This window comes from Barbatula barbatula, assembly GCF_947034865.1.
Source record: "Barbatula barbatula genome assembly, chromosome: 20".
NCBI classification, from domain to species: domain Eukaryota; kingdom Metazoa; phylum Chordata; class Actinopteri; order Cypriniformes; family Nemacheilidae; genus Barbatula; species Barbatula barbatula.
Genome location: NC_136783.1, coordinates 3,098,321 through 3,116,117, shown reverse-complemented (window position 1 = coordinate 3,116,117; position 17,797 = coordinate 3,098,321). Strand labels below are relative to the sequence as shown.

General features: G+C 37.8%; 4 protein-coding genes across 4 annotated transcripts; 2 read left to right on the top strand and 2 right to left on the bottom strand.

Annotated features, from left to right (window-relative positions):
- The first annotated feature begins 98 nt into the window (after positions 1–98).
- Positions 99–6,578, top strand: tsen2 (TSEN2 tRNA splicing endonuclease subunit). The gene is made up of 11 exons (XM_079483158.1): positions 99–413; positions 588–654; positions 783–822; positions 903–1,437; positions 2,619–2,693; positions 3,180–3,230; positions 3,311–3,449; positions 4,697–4,733; positions 5,372–5,483; positions 5,785–5,874; positions 5,951–6,578. The coding sequence occupies exons 1-11, from the start codon at positions 243–245 to the stop codon at positions 6,008–6,010; spliced, it is 1,377 nt and encodes a 458-aa protein (XP_079339284.1). The 5' UTR covers positions 99–242; the 3' UTR covers positions 6,011–6,578.
- On the bottom strand, positions 6,317–9,754 carry mkrn2os.2 (MKRN2 opposite strand, tandem duplicate 2). The gene is made up of 4 exons (XM_079483161.1): positions 8,840–9,754; positions 8,706–8,755; positions 7,357–7,525; positions 6,317–6,850 (listed from the first exon to the last, which is right to left on the bottom strand). Exons 1-4 carry the CDS (start codon positions 9,040–9,042, stop codon positions 6,595–6,597), a joined length of 678 nt encoding a protein of 225 aa, XP_079339287.1. The 5' UTR covers positions 9,043–9,754; the 3' UTR covers positions 6,317–6,594.
- mkrn2os.1 (MKRN2 opposite strand, tandem duplicate 1) lies at positions 9,297–11,341 on the bottom strand. The gene is made up of 4 exons (XM_079483162.1): positions 11,048–11,341; positions 10,909–10,955; positions 10,488–10,650; positions 9,297–9,754 (listed from the first exon to the last, which is right to left on the bottom strand). Exons 1-4 carry the CDS (start codon positions 11,287–11,289, stop codon positions 9,544–9,546), a joined length of 663 nt encoding a protein of 220 aa, XP_079339288.1. The 5' UTR covers positions 11,290–11,341; the 3' UTR covers positions 9,297–9,543.
- A 282-nt stretch (positions 11,342–11,623) lies between these two features.
- Positions 11,624–17,672, top strand: mkrn2 (makorin, ring finger protein, 2). Its single transcript, XM_079483160.1, has 8 exons — positions 11,624–12,287; positions 12,602–12,730; positions 12,827–12,978; positions 13,173–13,483; positions 13,591–13,805; positions 15,039–15,149; positions 15,645–15,789; positions 15,900–17,672. Exons 1-8 carry the CDS (start codon positions 12,262–12,264, stop codon positions 16,047–16,049), a joined length of 1,239 nt encoding a protein of 412 aa, XP_079339286.1. The 5' UTR covers positions 11,624–12,261; the 3' UTR covers positions 16,050–17,672.
- Positions 17,673–17,797: the final 125 nt, after the last annotated feature.

Genomic DNA, 17,797 nt, shown 5'->3' with positions numbered 1-17,797 from the left:
TAATGATTCATATCGAATTTTGTTGTTGAATATTTATTGACCACCACATTTTAGATTTAAATTAAACTGCAGTCAATTTGAACTTCCGTCGGAACTGAAGATGACGTTTGCTGAAGCGCTACGGATGTTATTTACTGTGACGCCGCAACTCACATGCGCTGGCAGAATGCATTAAAGCGTGAAACTTCTGTGATCAACACCTAAATTAATGTTGTTTATGGGATGTGAGGGATCTTTCCTTCATGACTGAAGCTGTGTTTCAAGCGCCTAAACGGCGAGCGAAGATCTATGACTCATTTGAAGCTCCTCTTCCCATCAGAGAAGATGAAGATCACATCACGTACGGAGCAGAAATCATCAATCATCATGTCATCGTGAAACATCCTCTTCACATACAATCTTTGTATGGCAGGGTGAGACGCACTTCTCACTGCATGTACATGTGTTTAAAACTCTTCAATGAAAAGCTTTGAAATGATACTTGGGGGATGGATTACAGTATCATGATCAGTTATTATCTGACACCACAAATGCTGATCATTTGATTGTTCTGAATGATAAGTTATTATACCTTCTTCTTTCTGAAGGGTTATTTTGGTAAAGGAGTATTTTCCAGGTCCAGGCCTGAACACAGGATCTCTCATCAATGGAAATGTGGGTATAAACTGTTTTTCATCGCTGCCCTGTATATGGTTTTGGTTATTGTTTTGATTTTTAATATATAACCAAAATATGTTGTAAGCATACTGCACATGTTTGTATATATTTCTCTTGTTTATTAGGTATTGGCGACAGGTATCTTCCTGTGATAACGTCATCAGAGTAAGATCTTAAATCCTTAAAGTTCATTTTGAGTGATTGAATGTAAACACTTAATCTAATTGTGATTTCATTTCTTTCAGATATCAGAAACGTGTGAGCTGGGCGCGGGCCGCTCTCTTGATGCAGGGTTTGGAGGATGAAGCTGTCAGTCATGCACTCCAGACCCTCACAAAACCCGTGGAGCTTGATATCGACGAAGAACATGACCCAGAACCCGTCAAACCTCAAGAAGGACGCTTCGATGGGTCATCGGCGGGCCACTTAATGCATTGCACGTCTGGTGATGCCGAGCTAAACGTTGAAAAAGGAGACTTTGTCCAAACTGACACTATAAAGCCTCAACGGCAAGGAAACCTGTGTTATGATCCGTTGGCTGAACTCTATCCTGATGAAGCTGAAGCACTGACTGAAGAAAATGAGCATTCAGGAGTGAACGTGAAGTGCAAACGACATGACGATTGGATCATTCACTGTGGCTGTAGAGTGGATGATAACCAGTCACAGGGTTCAAAGCATCGAGCGCCAGACGCTGACCCTTCTGAAGGTTATGAATATGTTTTGGTGGAGAAAGCTGAAGATGATCATGAGAACTGCACCAAGGACAACGTCTCAGTTGTAAATTAATCTATATTTGTATTTATACAATGAAATACTAGTATTGTGACGTTTCTATGCAATACTGAGATCACAAAATGAAGAGTTTATTTGCAAAAATAGATATCTTGACTTTCAAAAGTCCTTTTTTATTGTGTTAGTTTTATTTATATCAAAACACCCCAACTGCAGTATAATTGAAATGACTTTGAATGCAGAATATAAAAAACTTGATTTTTTTAAATGAAATGTAAAGGGTAAGAGTTCTGGTTTTGCAAATGAACTCTTCATATATAATATGGAAAAAATTAAACTCCTGTTCAACATTTGTATTCCACACACAACAACATGGTTTAATTGAACATTCTGTATGTAAAATAATACAGTAGAAAAGGTCTATCACAAAAAAGTAAAAAAAATTTTTTACATAAATTTAAATGATGGAGAGATTTATAAGAGATGATATAGAATCATGTAATATATTGTTTCAGCCCATTTGAAATTCCAAAAGATTAAGAATAAATTGCTATAGATATGAAAAGATCAGTTCAGTCAGTCACAATTTAGCATGTAAATATTGTAGTGACATTATTTCGAGTATTTTGCATGCTGAACATTCAGTCAATCATTTTATTTTAATGTAGTATAAAATATACAGACCTGAAGCCAGAATCATTAACAAATAAAAGTTAGAAAATATTGCAAAACTATATTGTTAATCTAAAATAATATATGCACATCTTTCATAATCCTTAATGTTTATTAAAAAATGTTTTTATTTTGGTTATTTCTAAAAGAACCAACACCGTGCAATTAATAATAGCGGCAGCCTTAAACAGAAGTTTACATACGACACTTTTTTTATCGTATGGCTGTTAAAACCTAGAAGTTCAAGGTTATTTTAATATTGTCAGTTTTAGATCTGAAATAAATCATGGCCGTTAAGAAAATCTTTAAAAGTTCTATACATTTCTATTGTTATGCTTGGCTCACAAAATATTTGTTAAGATTGTTCTAGGTGCTGTTTAGTAATCCCTATTCACTGATGACATATAAATCTGGATAATGGACTTTTCAAAGAGTGTGAGAAAGTGCCGTCTTATTTACAGCCTTCATGTTTGTTAAAGAGCCGTGTCTTCAACGCTTTCGAAAACCTTGATGATTTTTCTAAGTGTGCTGATTCCCTCATTTCTTTCCGTCAGGATGGATGCAGGAGGTTGGAGTGTAGGATCAACCCTTTCAACATGATGGAGTACCTGCAACTCACTTATGAAGAAGTAAATCACACATCAGCTTCTCAGAATAACATCATGTGTCGACACATTGAATACTGCAGCATCTTTTCCCAGCCCTGTGGTCTGTGCTGTATCACTCAAGTAGCATATAAAACATTTCGGCAGAGGTTGTATTGTTTCAGCTGGATGTATTTAAGAGATTTCACTCGACTGAGCCAATACAAACAGCCGAATTCAAGCAGCGAATAAGTTTGGTTTTATAAACTGTAGCTTACTTATTTATTATTATTTATCACACCCAAGAGTCTGATGTAAGGGTCAGATATGTGATATTTTATCATTGATCATTTAGCCTCCCAACGGTACGCGTGACCTCCCGGCTATATTCCCCTAGTGAGGGATCTTGGACTGCTGTGACCCCTAAAGCGGTGGCATTTAAGATGCATCCTAAGATCACCCTGTTAGCAGCCAGGTGGATGAGAGTACTTTTTCTTTCCACATAATAACGTTTTTATTTTTGTATTTCAGGCTTTTTTCCTGGTTTATGCACTTGGATGTCTGTCCATTTATTACAGTGGGGTAAGTTTCATCCCCTGCCATGTACTCATAATGGACATCATTGTGTGTGCGTCAAGTTTTCAGTTTGTTTGTTTATTCAGGAGCCTCTATCGATTCTTGAGGTTTGGTCGATGTTCCGCTCGGTACAGCCCAACTTCTCAATCACCTACGCGGCCTATCACTATTTCCGTGCCAAAGGCTGGGTGCCGAAGACGGGAGTTAAATATGGAACAGATTTAGGTAAGTATAGAAGAATATTACACATTTTCAACAAAACCTTAATCTACATCAAACTTTATTTGGTAATACACAATAGATGTCTCTTTAAAAGTATTCCGTATTTCCTGTTCGTAGAAGCGATATTAGAAACCTTGAAAGCACTAGATGTGACTCCCAACTATCTGAAACCATCACCCAAATATGTAGGCGGTTTTAAAGCATCTGCGTTACTGTGCAGCTGTGTGATCCTGTCCCCCGTTGACCAAGAAATACTGACGTGTATGACGTGTATCACATCAAGCTTTGACAAAGAAAATGTGTTTTTCATAAACTTAAATTTTAACATTTTACAAGCAGCTTTGGTTAGCAATACAACCACATATCATGATAACAACTTTGTGATCAGGCATTACAACTACCTACTAGGTCATAAACGGACACTATATTCACACCAGCCCACATCCACATTCCTAGAATAACCTGTAAATAATTTTCTGAGCCAAACTAATAACAAGTAAAGTACATTAGCTAGTAAGTTAAAGTATGTCTAGCCAGAATTATTTTGGGTTACCGGTAGGAGAACCTTTACTTGGCTAAACTTAAATTCCACAAAGTTACAAGAACCGTTCAACAAATTGTTTATTTAATAAAAACATCATCTAATAAAATTCAACAAATTCTTTATGTAATACAATTATTTTACTATCAAAGATGAAAAAAAATAAAAATCCATATAAATGGATTAAAATATAAATACTTCTATTATTAACCACTAGACAGGCCGATCAACAAACAGACCGGAAGTGAACTTTGAGCCAGATGTGTGCGACTGATGAAAGCGTCTATATGTTGTGTGTGAATTAACGTCAATACATACAGTATGTTCATAATATAGTAGTGTATGTATTGGTTTGTAGCTCTTTGAAATCTTCAGCCGTGAGCTCTGTTCTTGATGGCTTGTCCCTTTAAAACATTAAGGCTAACCCTGGATCGAGTGATTCTAGCTGATGATGAGAGAGATTTTCCGAGTAGTGTCGGTATAACACTTGAGGATGGCAGGTGAATTATTCAGGTGGGGTAAGCAATGCTTTGCTTGCCCTTCTGTCTGGGTTTCAACGCAGTCTCGGGGCACAGGGTGAAAGTTCAGGAACAGCGTCTGAAGTGATGGACACATGACTCTTCTACAGGACGATAGAGTTCATGCATCAGGCTTTTTGTGCTTGCTCTTATTTGTTCTGTAGCTGATTCTCTGATTCTTTTCTCTCCAGTGCTGTATCGTAAAGGACCACCGTTTTATCATGCAAGGTTTGTTCATTAATGCTCTATGATCGTCTTTTTTCAATCTGTTAAAAATGCAACATTTCGGAGAGACTGGGTCTTCATGTTCGGAATATTGAAATGTCTTGAAACTAACGTTTTAGTAAAAAAAGGTTTATTAACACAAAAAGATCATTTATTTAAGACTAAACGATCTAGGTAGGTGTCTACTAAGGACTTCTGTTTAGACGTAAATATGACTGCAGTCTTTAGACCTGGGATACTTCACCCAAAAATGTAAATTCTGTCATCATTTACTCGCCCTCAAGATATTCCAAACCCGTAGAAATGTCTTGTGCGGTTGAACACAGAAAGATATTTGGAAGAATGTTGGTAACCATTGACTCCATTGATGGTATTCACAGGTTCCCCAGAACTGTTTGCTTTCCTAAATATCGTATTATGTGTTCATCAGAACAAAGACATTTATAAAGGTTTGGAACAACTCGAAGGTGAGAAATGATGTAAGACACAGAATGTACTTTTCACTTAAGGGGGTGTCACATCTTACCCCACTCTCCCTTACTCATTGTTTGCTTCTTCTTATAACAATCGAATTTCTAATGTAAAAAATTTTTTTATAGTTGTATTCTTAGGAGTAAATGCTCTATTGTTGTCATGTTCAGTTATTCAGTGGCGGTGGAAAGAGCAGATGATTCATTCACAGGCTCGGCCCTGCGGCCCTTTACATGGAGATCACTCGCTGCTCTGAGCAGAATCACAGGCAATGTCTCAAAGGTATCGTCTTTTTCTGCATATAAAGAAATATAAACAAAAAGCCTGCCAACAGAACCTGACACACACGAAGTGATAGAAGTGTTAATCCTGATAAATATCGCCTGAAATGAGTTACTACTCACCAAAAAGTGACAAATCCTTATTTACACTCATGTCATTTCTAATCCAAAAGTGTTTCACAAACACACTGTTAAATAAATAACTTATTTACATATTTTGAGTTTGAATGAGATTTTGCCCTCTTTCGACTTTATTAGGTAAATATGCCTTTAGTGAAATCTAACATTCATGTCTCCTACAGGAACTGATGCTCTGCTACGTCATCACACCGTCAGACATGACAGAAGACATGTTCTCATCTCCAGAATGTCTGAAAAGGCTCACAGTACAGGTAATAAAGCACATCACACTTTGCTTTAAGAGTTCCAGTGCTTATTTTGTGTCTACGTCTATTTGTGTTGTCGCAGGAGGTCATCGTGAGCAGATGGGTCTCCTCGAAAGAGCGAACAGAGCAGGATGAACTCTAAATAAACCAGCGTTCCTCTCTCCATTCCATCAATATTTAATGTAAAGTGTTAAGATTTCAATTTGTTTTTCTTTTGTTTGTCTTTCTAAAAATGTCCATACAATGACCCTCGGAAGCAAAAAGTAATAAATGATGGATGTTGAATATACATGAATGCTAAACATCATTGTAGTGTACGGTTTACCATTTAATGTCAGAATCTGTGTGTAGCGTTCCCCTGAAAATGACCATTCTGTTCAAACTACCCTACAGTATTATCAACTCACAAAACAGTTCTTTATTACATTTTTAGTTTATTTTCTTTATTATGGATGTAAAAACAAAGGTAAAGTTTTACATTAGGTCACGACTCGCCTCTTTCAAGTATCCAAACCAAGCGTTTCCCGAAACAAACCTCATAAAACATCCATGGGGTGAAGCTAAATGTATCTGTCCCTTTACAAAAGTGGCATTAAAATGTGAGAGAACAGAGCAGAGGGGCACACAAACCCATCACGCAAACAAATATCACCTTGATACAAGATATAAGAGATAATATTTCATTCAATAAAAAGAAATTGTGTTATTTTGTCTGGAAATTCTCCATTAAGTGGAATGTATTTTGTCATCTTCCTCACTCAGAGCCTCTTGCGAGTTTCTCCGAGGACTGTTCACGATGTAGAAGTGATTCTGGGAAATCTCTCGACACATCATCATGTATTTGGTAGCTCTTCTAATGCGTGGCAGCACAAACGTGTGTGTGAATTCATCTTTACTAAGGGTTGGCTTCGACTGGGTGGCCATCACGCAGTTAATGTACATCAATGTGTAGCTGTAGCAATTGTGTGTTTCCTCGTGAAAGCTAAAAAGAACAGATGGATTACCAGATTAATCTTTCAAATGCATGATTTTCATTGTATTGCATAAATCATTTAAAGTCCCTTTGAACTGGAATTTGCGAAAGTTTTTACTGTAGTGGGTGGGTGCAATTTGATTGATGTATAAAAAGTGAAAAAAGGCTGTTGCATTTTGAAATGGATCTGGCTGCAGACTGAAAGTTGAAGGGGAGGAGTTAACATATGCGGAGGAGGACTTAGCATATGGCCCCAGAGCCATTGAGAGAGAGGCTGAGTCCCAATTCGCATACTATCTGTCCTAAATAGTATTCGAAAATAGAATTAGTATGTCCCAAATCATATTATGCTGAAATGAGTATTCTCCAAGTACCCGGATGTTTCCAGTGAAAATTAGAAGTGTGAATTCATGGACACTGAACGGCTGAGATTACCCACAACTCACTGGGACTTTAAAGGAAGCAGCATCTGTAAACACAGTGATGTACCGTACATGATTCATCTGTCGGTTTACCTTTGCCATAGAGGATCCCACATCTGAGCGGAGGAGAACTTCTCCAGATACTCATCCCACTGACTGATCAGATTAAACATGTCCGGCTGAACCAGCGGGATGCAAATACAGCGTTCCCATCCCTGATGATCTCTATGGACACCCGTTCTGGTGTAATTGTAGACCACTCCTTCATTAAGAAAAATAAATGCATCTTACAGTCAAAATAAAGAACAATGTCACTTTTGATTGATGGGTATTGTACAAATCTGCAGGTCATATTCAGAGGTCTACATGTTAATATTGAAAATGTCCAAGAGTCCGGGGGAGACCGGGGCTCTTTGTCACATGGGGCTTATATAATCATAACTATGCATTTGAGTCCAGTGAAAAAAAAGATGTGTTCCCCTTTTCAAGGGTTTTGCCTTTCAGACTCAAATTTATACTTTGAAACAGTTGTCTTAAAATGTTTGATTATTTATCAATATTCTGATCATTTTGGGTAGCGAGCAAACATGATAGATCTGCAGTGGCATCAGAGTAATTTTAGTCTTTTCATTTTACTTTTTTAGTTTAATACTTTGAATATGTTGGTGTGTTCATTTTAGTATCAGCCACTTTCTTATGTGCTTTTTCAATACATTATTTCACTTGTTATTATTTGGACGTTTATAAAAGGTATTTAGGCATTTTAGGTAATGATCCTATTTATAGGTAAACGTTGGATATTTTGTGGGATATTGTACAGAAATCTGAGTCATTTTAGTTTTTATTTAGTTTATTAATATTTAAATCAGCTTTTATTTTTATAAAGTTTTAGCAATTTTGGTTGGCTTTATGATTTTATCATTTTTTTATTTTTTTTAATGTTGCTTTACGATTGCTATATCTTAAGATAAGAGTTTTTGTTTATTATACATTTTTAGGTCAATATTTGATTTGATTTTAATGAACAGAATGTAGCAAACTAAAATAACCTTGACAGAAATGAACAATAACAATTTAGAAGAGGTTAACATTAGTAAAATGAACTAACGATATATCGAGCAATATAGTTTTTCAGCATGTATTAATCTTTATTCGTGATGTCAGTACAGTTATTCATTGTTTGTTCATGTTAACTAATGTTTGGAAATACAACCTTATTGCAGTTGGATCAAGTCGTCACATATCTTTAACATATTGTTTCAGTTACGTTTATTTTAAACTATCAATGCTTCAATATTTTTGTATCTTAAATTGTAACTTTGTTGAAGTCAAGCCCTTAATGACAACACGAACCCTGCATAATGTGTGACAACTAGCCCCGGTTCCCTCTACCGTATAATATGAACACACCTGACGGTGAAATGACAAAAACAGCTACGCACCGTTTGTGTTCGTAACTCCTGTGTGTAGATCAGAGTGGCCATCAAAGTCTCTGCAGGAACATAAGCTGTTGATGTCACTTCGGTCCATTAAACCTTTGCGTTGAGAAGAATGAGAAGATGAAACCTGGTCCTACCTTAACACGTTGTCTTCTGTTGGTGCCACCAGAAAGGCACATGGGACTTTGTGTCCATTGGAAAAAGGGTTTGGGATGCTGACCGGTGCTTCTTCAAGCCTCTTCCCACTGAAACGAACTCCGCATTCGGGACATTGATCGGGAACAAAGCAACAAAAGATGTCCTTGTCACAGTGGTTGAATCGAATAACGCTCTTATCCATTGGGAGAGAACATACAGAAGCAACTGCGAGGCGTACGAGAGCTGCCCGGCCGGTGTTAATGCCGCGGTCAAGAGGGACCAGCAATTGTGTTTCAATACAGTGACGTTGATTGAAGTCGTATCTGGTTGCAGTTAACTCTAAACCTGTGGATCAGCTGGATCTGTTTGCACGGCAGCTTCTTTAATGTTCACGCGCGTGTGGACAGAGCAAACGTCACGATGCTTGGAATAGGACTGAGATATGAGTGCATGCTTACCAATACAGACACCCGATCGTGCTTTATTATCACTTTATTTCAAGTTGAACAAGTTGTTGACACAGCATCTTTGATGTCGTTTGTTTAAATCCGACTTTTAAAGTATTTACAGGTTTACAAGCTGTCATGAGTAATTCAATCGCATCTGTCATGTGTAAATAACACCTCACACCACAGGCGTGGTTTCAGCATACAACAGGATACTACTTCATAAACTTTTGCATAACTTATGAGTATACTGTGTGTCAAGTGCTGTCCAGTTTGTAAAATCCATGCTGTAATATTGTATGGTAGATTTTGATGTATTTGGACACGGTCTTCATTCTGGGTAAAATATAAGATCCTGTGAACTCATCTCTGCTCAGAGACACTTTCCCATCCAGTGAGCGCATGCGGTTGATGAAGGTCAAAGCAAAACCGTAACAACAGGATCCAAATTCTCTCTCCTCGTCAAATCTGTGGTTAAAAAATATTTCCAATCTATTATTATGATCAATAATAATCAATACAATATAGTAGACATTATTATAGCCTAGTGTATGGTCTGAAGTTCGAAAATCTAAAAGCCGTGCCATTTCTGAGACATCTAAACCGATAAAAGCATTTCTGTTCGTTTAAGTCAAATAAAATATAGGGATAAATATCGAAAAAACTGATGTTGCCTCAGCAAAAAATGCTGAGGGAGTAAAATGATAAGTGTACCTGGAATTGAATAAAATCTAAACATAAACATTAACCTGTAAATGGATTTTATTTATTATTCCTGGGAGTAAATAGTAAAATTGACAAGAATTCAACCAAAGCTATTCAAGAGTAAAACTGGAGAAGAAAATAACTTTAAAATAACTCTGTAGTAAATTCTAAAGGATCCAAAAATTAGATTTTTTACATTTCAACACGTTGTGTTCATTCTGTATTATATATATTTTAATTGGTGAAACAAACTACCGAATCTAAGTTTATTCAAACATATTTTATTCTCTAAATCTCTTTTATTCCAATGTCCTACATGAACATGTCGGTTTGTTCTAAAATATTAGAATATTGATTGTGTGTGTTTGTTTGTTTGTGTGTTATTGGTTCTAAACTACAATGAAACGACCGAAAAGAATCCTTTGTAATGTCTTGGCTCTAGGCTCGTACATATTTTGACACGTTTCATTATGTATTGCATAAGGAGTATTGTTACCGTTCTGAAACCCATTGTGGGAGTGCAGAAAACTCTTCTAGTTGTCTGTCCCATGATTCCCTCAGGTCGTGTCTCCACGGTGGGACCAACTGTACACAGACACACTGTTCCCAACCCCGGTCATCTCTCTGGACCCCTGACAGCGTGTAGTTATAAACCAGACCTAAAGGTGCACATTAACAAACTATAAACACCACAACGTCTTACCAAAACAACACATGCTCGAGTTTTAACTTGTATCCTAAGGTTGTGCACAATTATATATCCGCATAAACAAAATGTGTAACAATTCTGATTTCATGCATTGTGAAATAATTCTCTTATACAAAATAAAACTAAATAAAGCATCTTTCTGTTGATTATCATGAAACATTATTAACATTATAATAGTTCACATAGGCTAATAAAATGCTGTCAACACCTCCTGAATTTGAGACTCCCACGTGTATTTCTGTGTCATGCCATTCTCTGCAGAAAACAAACGGAACAAATACAAATAAACTAACAAAGACCATCGTGTTACGACTTCAATTTATACTTTAAAAAATCCATAATCTCACCCCAGATATGATGGTCCGTGAACAGATCCTATCACAAAAGCACACGGGACTTGATGCGCGTTCATGAACGGACAGGTGAGCGCCACAGGTGCGTCTAGAACACCGAATGACAGAGTTTGATGACAGATCGGACACCCGCTTCTGTCCACGTCATCGGTTTTCTGAGTACAAGAATAACGTGAACATGAAAAACTGTAAATGTCTCTTTCGCAGTGTCTGTATTTGATCACGGTTCGATCCATCGAGAGAGACGGACTCGCGCTGCCTGACCTCAGATCAGTTTCGCTTTCTCCTGTTTCCCTGGTGACGTCATTGTGTTCATGTTGTGCCTGGAGGGGGCGCGTGATGCATCAACACTCACAGGATGATTTCTTTTGGTTGAAAAATAGCCAGTAGTTGTAGAATGCAGGCTGTGATTCGTAAGCGGATTGCTGCGTAAACAACCAGATAAAACAGAAAATGATATTTATTTAGCCGATTTAGATCGATCGTACCTGCCCATGTAAAGCATTTCCGGTCGGCTAAGCCACGCCCATTGGAGTACGCGACACGTGACGTGCGTTTCGTGTATCCTTTTCATTTGAATGAATGCTTTTATCATGTCTGCCTTGTTAGTCGGACTCCTTTAAATCTACATATGCGCGTTTAAGGTTTGAACTGCAAATCAAAATCCTCACATACTGCTTCCGGGTTAGCTGTCTTTCCATTTCGATTTATTTAAGATAAAACCATTTACATATTTCACACACACACCGTTCCTGAGACGTGAATTGTAACAAAATATAACACATTTACAAAACAAAATGGCGTATACTTTACAATAAGAGAAATACATTATACAAAAAAATACAGACAATAAATAAATAAACGAAAATCAAATAAACTCTTCAATCTTTTAACCATCAAATATAAAACATGCATAGGGAAAGATGTCATAATACATTATATTTATCTAATAGGATTCCAGATGTTTAGTTTTTGCAGTGTTTTTAGTTATTGTCTTGAATCATTTTGAAATACTTACAAACGGGGGGGGGAGGTGATATTCCTCAGACGTATTTATAAAGATCCTTTTGTGAACGTCATTCAAGCGCCAGTAAAAGATGCGGAACCAGTGAGCAGCGTGTCCGCGATCTAGCCGGAGTTGTTTTCCGGTTGCGCAGATCCGTGGAGACCGAACATAAATATAAAAAAATCGGTCTACGGAATCAAAAATGTCAACGAAACAAGTGACCTGCAGGTAAAGATAAACACAAACACGCCGTTGCATAGAAATGAACGCATCGCTGTATTAATAATGTGAGTGATAGTGTCAACATTACTTTGACGAGAGAAAATGGTGCTGCTGCACTGACGCATGTGTGACTGCAGATCTCAGATCACATCTCTGACGTTTACGCGCAAACGCTTAACATGCGTTTATTGATCATGGATATTTGAGCGGTATAATCACGGGTGGTTGAAATCTTAGCTTTTGCTTTTGAAGATCTGTGCCACGAACAGTCCTTGAATATGTTTGATTCGCGTGTCATTGCTTGACTGGTGTTTCTGTAGATATTTCCTCCATGGCGTTTGTCGAGAGGGCAGCAGATGCATGTTCTCTCATGATCTGAACACGAGCAAACCTTCAACTATCTGTAAATACTATCAAAGAGGAGTTTGTGCTTATGGAGACAGGTGCAGGTGAGAGATCTCTCTGAAGCTCTGTTCTTATGGGTCTGGTTGTGGTATAATGTGTATTCTTTGACTATAATAAGCTTACCGTGTCTTTTTTTATAGATATGACCACATCAAACCATCTGGCCGTGGCAGCGGCCCACCCGTAGACAACACTACCAGAGCCAGCACGGCAGGCGCGTCAGTGCCAGAACCCGGACCACCATCAAACATGACCAAACATATCAAGAAACCCCTAGTGTTGCGAGACAAAGGTTTCTGAATAACATTTAGATTTCCACACAAACAAACATAATGTATTATGATGTTAGAAGGTAATGTCAGTGAAAATATAGCTCTTGTTTTATTATGTATGTTACACGTGTGTGTGTGTGTCCTTAGTCTTATGTCATTTCATTTATTTATGTAGTTTCTTTGTTTGGTGTACAATTGTTTATTCCTGTGATAGCTCTGGGTTGTGACAGCAGAGGTCAGGGATACAGCGGAGGAGAAAGCACCGAGTGCTGGGACTACAGAGACGACAGCGCTCACGGCAAGCCGCACACTTACCTGGACGCCATCCGCTCAGGTTTGGAGAGTTCAGCCTCCGCCAGCGCTTATCCAGACGCGAGCCCGCAGCCTCAGCTCTGCCCGTACATGGCAGCGGGTCAGTGTCACTATGGAGACAGCTGCCCGTATCTGCACGGCGACATGTGCGAAATATGTCGCCTGCAGGTTCTGCATCCACACGACCCTGAGCAAAGGGCAGCGCATGAAAAGGTGACCGTACCTTCCCTTCCGTTTCCTGTTACTTTTCCAAATGGCAATCGCTGCGTAAGAGATCAACCGAGAAATTGTTGTGTGACGGTGACTGTCGTTGTTTTTAGATGTGTATGATGAACTTTGAGATTGACATGGAGAAAGCATTCGCCGTCCAGCACAGTCAGGACAAGCAGTGCACCATCTGTATGGAGGTGGTGTATGAGAAGGCGTCTCCATCAGAGCGACGCTTCGGCATTCTCTCCAGCTGCTGCCACACGTACTGTTTGAGCTGCATCCGTCAGTGGCGCTGCGTCGAGCAGTTCACCAATCAGATCCGCAAGTGAGTCAAATCCTCATCCGCATTAGGTTGGATTTCAAGAAGCGAAACATGATTTTCTTAAAAACACTCCTCAACAAGTTTTCTTTTGATTCATTAGGTATGACATGTTTATAAATATTCATTTTAAAACTTTTCCTCGCCACACAACTTTGAAAATTTTTGACAAAAAGGGATATTTCACAGGCCAAACAAAATGTCCCAATGTTTTACTCCCCCCTCAAGGTATCCTAACTGAATATGACTTTCTTCTTGAAGAATAATGCAGTCGGAGTTATAATAGCGCCTATCATTTTAGTTCCAAGTGGTAGAATGGGAATGAATGGGCGTCGACTTCTTCCAGCTCCAATCAGTGCATCCATGGATCAAAGCACTGCTCGACATGGCTCTGTGGTCCTAGCAAAGGTCTTCTGAAGAGAATCGATGAGTTTGTTTAAGAGAAATATCCATAACATCAACACTATTAACGTTAATGTCTAGCTTTCGTTATCCCGCGTGAACCAAAGGCTTGTTTTTGTGTTACTAAATTATGTTGTATGACTAAAACGTTTACTGCCATGATGTTTCAGTTGTTTCGGAAGAATTACCCATTTATTTTACATATCGATATCAGTTTTATACGTTTGTGCAGTATTCTTTGCTGATGCTTGATAATTGATGCACATAAACCAAACATCAGCGCTGTCTCTTACACACAAATATTATTGTTAATCATTCATTAGATGCTTTTATTCCAAGAAACCTAAAAAATGAGGAGTACACAGTCATTTTTCTTAAGGAGGGAGTCATATGTTCTTAATAAAGTGGCATGGGATCAACAGGCTTGGTCAAGTGCTACGCTTGTAAACATTTCTTGAATATATATGATTCCAAAATGAGAACCCTTTACAAAATCAAGTATTTTTTGCGAAATATTGTGTTAAATCAAAACCAACCAAATGCAGTTTCATTGACATTAAGAGAGATATCTCTTTTTGGGACCAAACTCTTCATATAATGTGATGGACTGCGGTTTGGGAAACACATTCTACCGGCGAGGAAAAGTGTAAGTGATGTTTTGAAGGCATCATGAAGGTGTGTATATGTAAATCGTGCATTTGCATCATGTTATGCAGAGCTGGGTAGAGTTGCTGAAAACTTAACCCAAATACAGGTAACTATAGAAATATAGTTCTTTCTATTGTCGTCTTTGTTTTTGAGGCAAATGACATGACATGAAAAGCGAATTGTGTGCAGGTCTTGTCCAGAGTGCCGTGTGGTTTCTGAATTTGTCATACCCAGTATGTACTGGGTGGAGGATCAGGACGAGAAGAATCGGCTCATTGAGGAGTTCAAGTCTGGGGTCAGGTGTGTTTCAAAGACAACCGCATTTTGCTACTAGATTTACAAAAATATTCGAAGGTACCAGTGAAGAATCTTTCAACTTTCAGTCCTGGTTAAAGGGAATAGCTTTAAGAAAATGAATTCCCGACCAGTTCTGTTTTGTCGAACCGGGTAGCGCCACCCACTACAAAATCTCAGTGGTGCAGGATCTCACTTCACCATATCTATACATCTAACATCGAGCTGTCCAGTTCACTTTAAAGACGAGCCGCGCAGCTGAAACAGACTTAAAAATCAAAGGTTAAATGTTGGGAGTCGTCCCAGAGCGCTACCTGCCAGCGGCCTTTCATCTGCACCGAGACCAATAGTCAAACTCTTTTGATATTATTCTGTTTTCATTTAGTTAAACATTCATTATTAGCAGAACAGCAAGGTTTATTAAAAGCACCAAATACACATTTTTGTAGGTTTTGTCAGAATGAATCGGTTGTGTAATATGTTCTGACATGTGTCTTGCAGTAAGAAGCCGTGTAAATACTTTGATCAAGGCAGAGGAGCGTGTCCATTTGGAGGAAAGTGTTTCTACATGCACGCCTATGCCGATGGGACACAGGCAGAACCTGACAAACCACGCAAACAGCTCAGCGCTGAGGGCAGCGTCCGGGTAAACACACACACACCTCATGTGCCCATAAATACACTTGATATTAAATAAAATTCCTTGACTGCGATTGGTTGAGCGTGAAGTAATGCACTGGCCCATTTTCTCTTCAGTTTCTTAATTCGGTGCGTCTGTGGGACTTCATAGAGGAGCGCGAGCACCGCGGTGTACCTCAGCATGAGGATGAGGTGAATGAACTGGGTGAACTGTTCATGCAGCTGTCAGGAGCCGGAGACGAGAGCGCCTCATCAGCATCACATTGATAACATAACACACACGCGGATGCTCTTAGGTACCAGTTCAATACCCAGGCAATAAAAATGATTCGCAGGTTAACGTTTCACGTTTACATTCGAGATGGTTTCCTAAGAAAGAATACATTTTTCCAAGTGGTTGGTTCTTGTGCAAAAGCATATGCTACATGAGTATATAACAAATATAAAGCACCTGTATCATGTCTGTAGGCTGCTATATTCTGCATAAGGATTGAGTAGATTGTTTTATTTAATGCCCAAAGATGATTGTATGCTCAAAAGAAAAATGGAACTTAAAAGCGGTTTTGGCACATTTTACAAGCACTTAAAAATTGTATGAAGTTTAATAAAGAAAGATTGTGAAAGTGTAAATCGTTGCACTTTGTTCATATAAAATGTATACATAACTTTATTATTTTTGGGCAACATGCAATATATTACTGTGATTTAACAAAAACTTTGTAACTCTGTATTCATTGCAGAAAATGGATATATCTATATTTTTAGGGCCGTTTGGCTATAGATGATTCATTTTGGAGCCAATATCATAGTACTGAATTTCACTCCTCTGGTTTACACCTGATCTCATACGAGTTCTTATATATTCTGTTTTATGAATTGTATTGTTGAGTGACACTGGACCGAGTGTAATAAACAGTCAGTGTTAAAATATGTTGTACTTATTAGTAAATGTGTACAGTGTTGAACATTTACTGTACACATTTACAACAACATTTGTGTCTTATTCCATATTATGATTGGGCAGTCAGTTTGTATGCATCCACACACACCACCGGTCAGAAGTTTGGGATCACTCAACACAAATGTTTCTTGTGCTCTTAAAATCTTTTAATCTGAAGGTGTTTTAATGTTTCACAAAAACGTTGTGTCAAACTATGAATTTCTTTCTAGAAGACTACATTTCAATTTGCAAAAATTTATTTTTGAAATGGATTACTTGGACAAAATAATGAATAAAAAGCAGCCAATAAAAGTCCAGATGGAAATTCCTACAATCTGTTTTAAAAAGCGTCCCAGGTTGAGACATCAAGAAATGCCAAGACAACTCTTGCTAATTGACGTCTTTGAAAGTGCTAAAATAGAACGTAGAGTTCTTTTATTTTGAATGCTTTTCGTCACAACACAATTCCCACAGTTACAACTCTATTATTCCAAGGTTTTGATGAGTTTACTTTTGAAATGTGGATAACATAGTGATCACAAACTTTTGACCGGTAGTCTAATTACAATGATCACTTTAGAAATAGAATGAAATCAGACTTATGAAAATACAATTTAATCTCAGGGGTATTTTAAGAAGATTTCTATGAAAAAAATAAAGTCCTCTCTTAACACACATAAGTTTTAGTATCATTCTCATGATCATAAAACCTTTGATTCTAACCAAAGATGTGTAATTGCTTCCAATGTTTCCTCATCTGTAAGTCGCTTTGTATAAAAGCGTCTGCTAAATGTAAATGTAAATGTGAAATTGTCTCCATCAAAATGAATGTACAAAACAGATTTTATGAATAAAATGTCAAAATTTGGTTGAAATAATGTTACATTGCACATAAAAATTGTGTTTGAACAACATGCTCATTCTGACATATTAAAATATGCAAAAGATGTAACATTGCATTCGCGGTGAAATAATATCATATATTAATATGTCATAAATAGATTTTTGTTGTAAATATGCGTGACAAGATTGTTACACTGAATGACATTTTAGTGGCCTTCTTCTGTGAATCAGG

Bases quoted from the DNA above. Each gene is read 5' to 3' on its own strand.
- tsen2 (XM_079483158.1), top strand. From the start codon at position 243: ATGACTGAAGCTGTGTTTCAAGCGCCTAAACGGCGAGCGAAGATCTAT. The intron at 823-902 runs GTAAGATCTTAA...CATTTCTTTCAG, and splicing joins CCTGTGATAACGTCATCAGA to ATATCAGAAACGTGTGAGCT. The intron at 2,694-3,179 runs GTAAATCACACA...TTTGTATTTCAG, and splicing joins TGCAACTCACTTATGAAGAA to GCTTTTTTCCTGGTTTATGC.
- mkrn2os.2 (XM_079483161.1), bottom strand. From the start codon at position 9,042: ATGGATAAGAGCGTTATTCGATTCAACCACTGTGACAAGGACATCTTT. The intron at 8,756-8,839 runs GTAGGACCAGGT...ATGTTCCTGCAG, and splicing joins ACAGAAGACAACGTGTTAAG to AGACTTTGATGGCCACTCTG. The intron at 6,851-7,356 runs GTAAACCGACAG...TGTTCTTTTTAG, and splicing joins TGGGATCCTCTATGGCAAAG to CTTTCACGAGGAAACACACA.
- mkrn2os.1 (XM_079483162.1), bottom strand. From the start codon at position 11,289: ATGGATCGAACCGTGATCAAATACAGACACTGCGAAAGAGACATTTAC. The intron at 10,651-10,908 runs GTGTTGACAGCA...GTGCACCTTTAG, and splicing joins GGGAGTCTCAAATTCAGGAG to GTCTGGTTTATAACTACACG. The intron at 9,755-10,487 runs GTAACAATACTC...TTTTAACCACAG, and splicing joins CCACAATGGGTTTCAGAACG to ATTTGACGAGGAGAGAGAAT.
- mkrn2 (XM_079483160.1), top strand. From the start codon at position 12,262: ATGTCAACGAAACAAGTGACCTGCAG. The intron at 12,979-13,172 runs GTTTCTGAATAA...TTCCTGTGATAG, and splicing joins CCTAGTGTTGCGAGACAAAG to CTCTGGGTTGTGACAGCAGA. The intron at 15,790-15,899 runs GTAAACACACAC...TTTTCTCTTCAG, and splicing joins GCGCTGAGGGCAGCGTCCGG to TTTCTTAATTCGGTGCGTCT.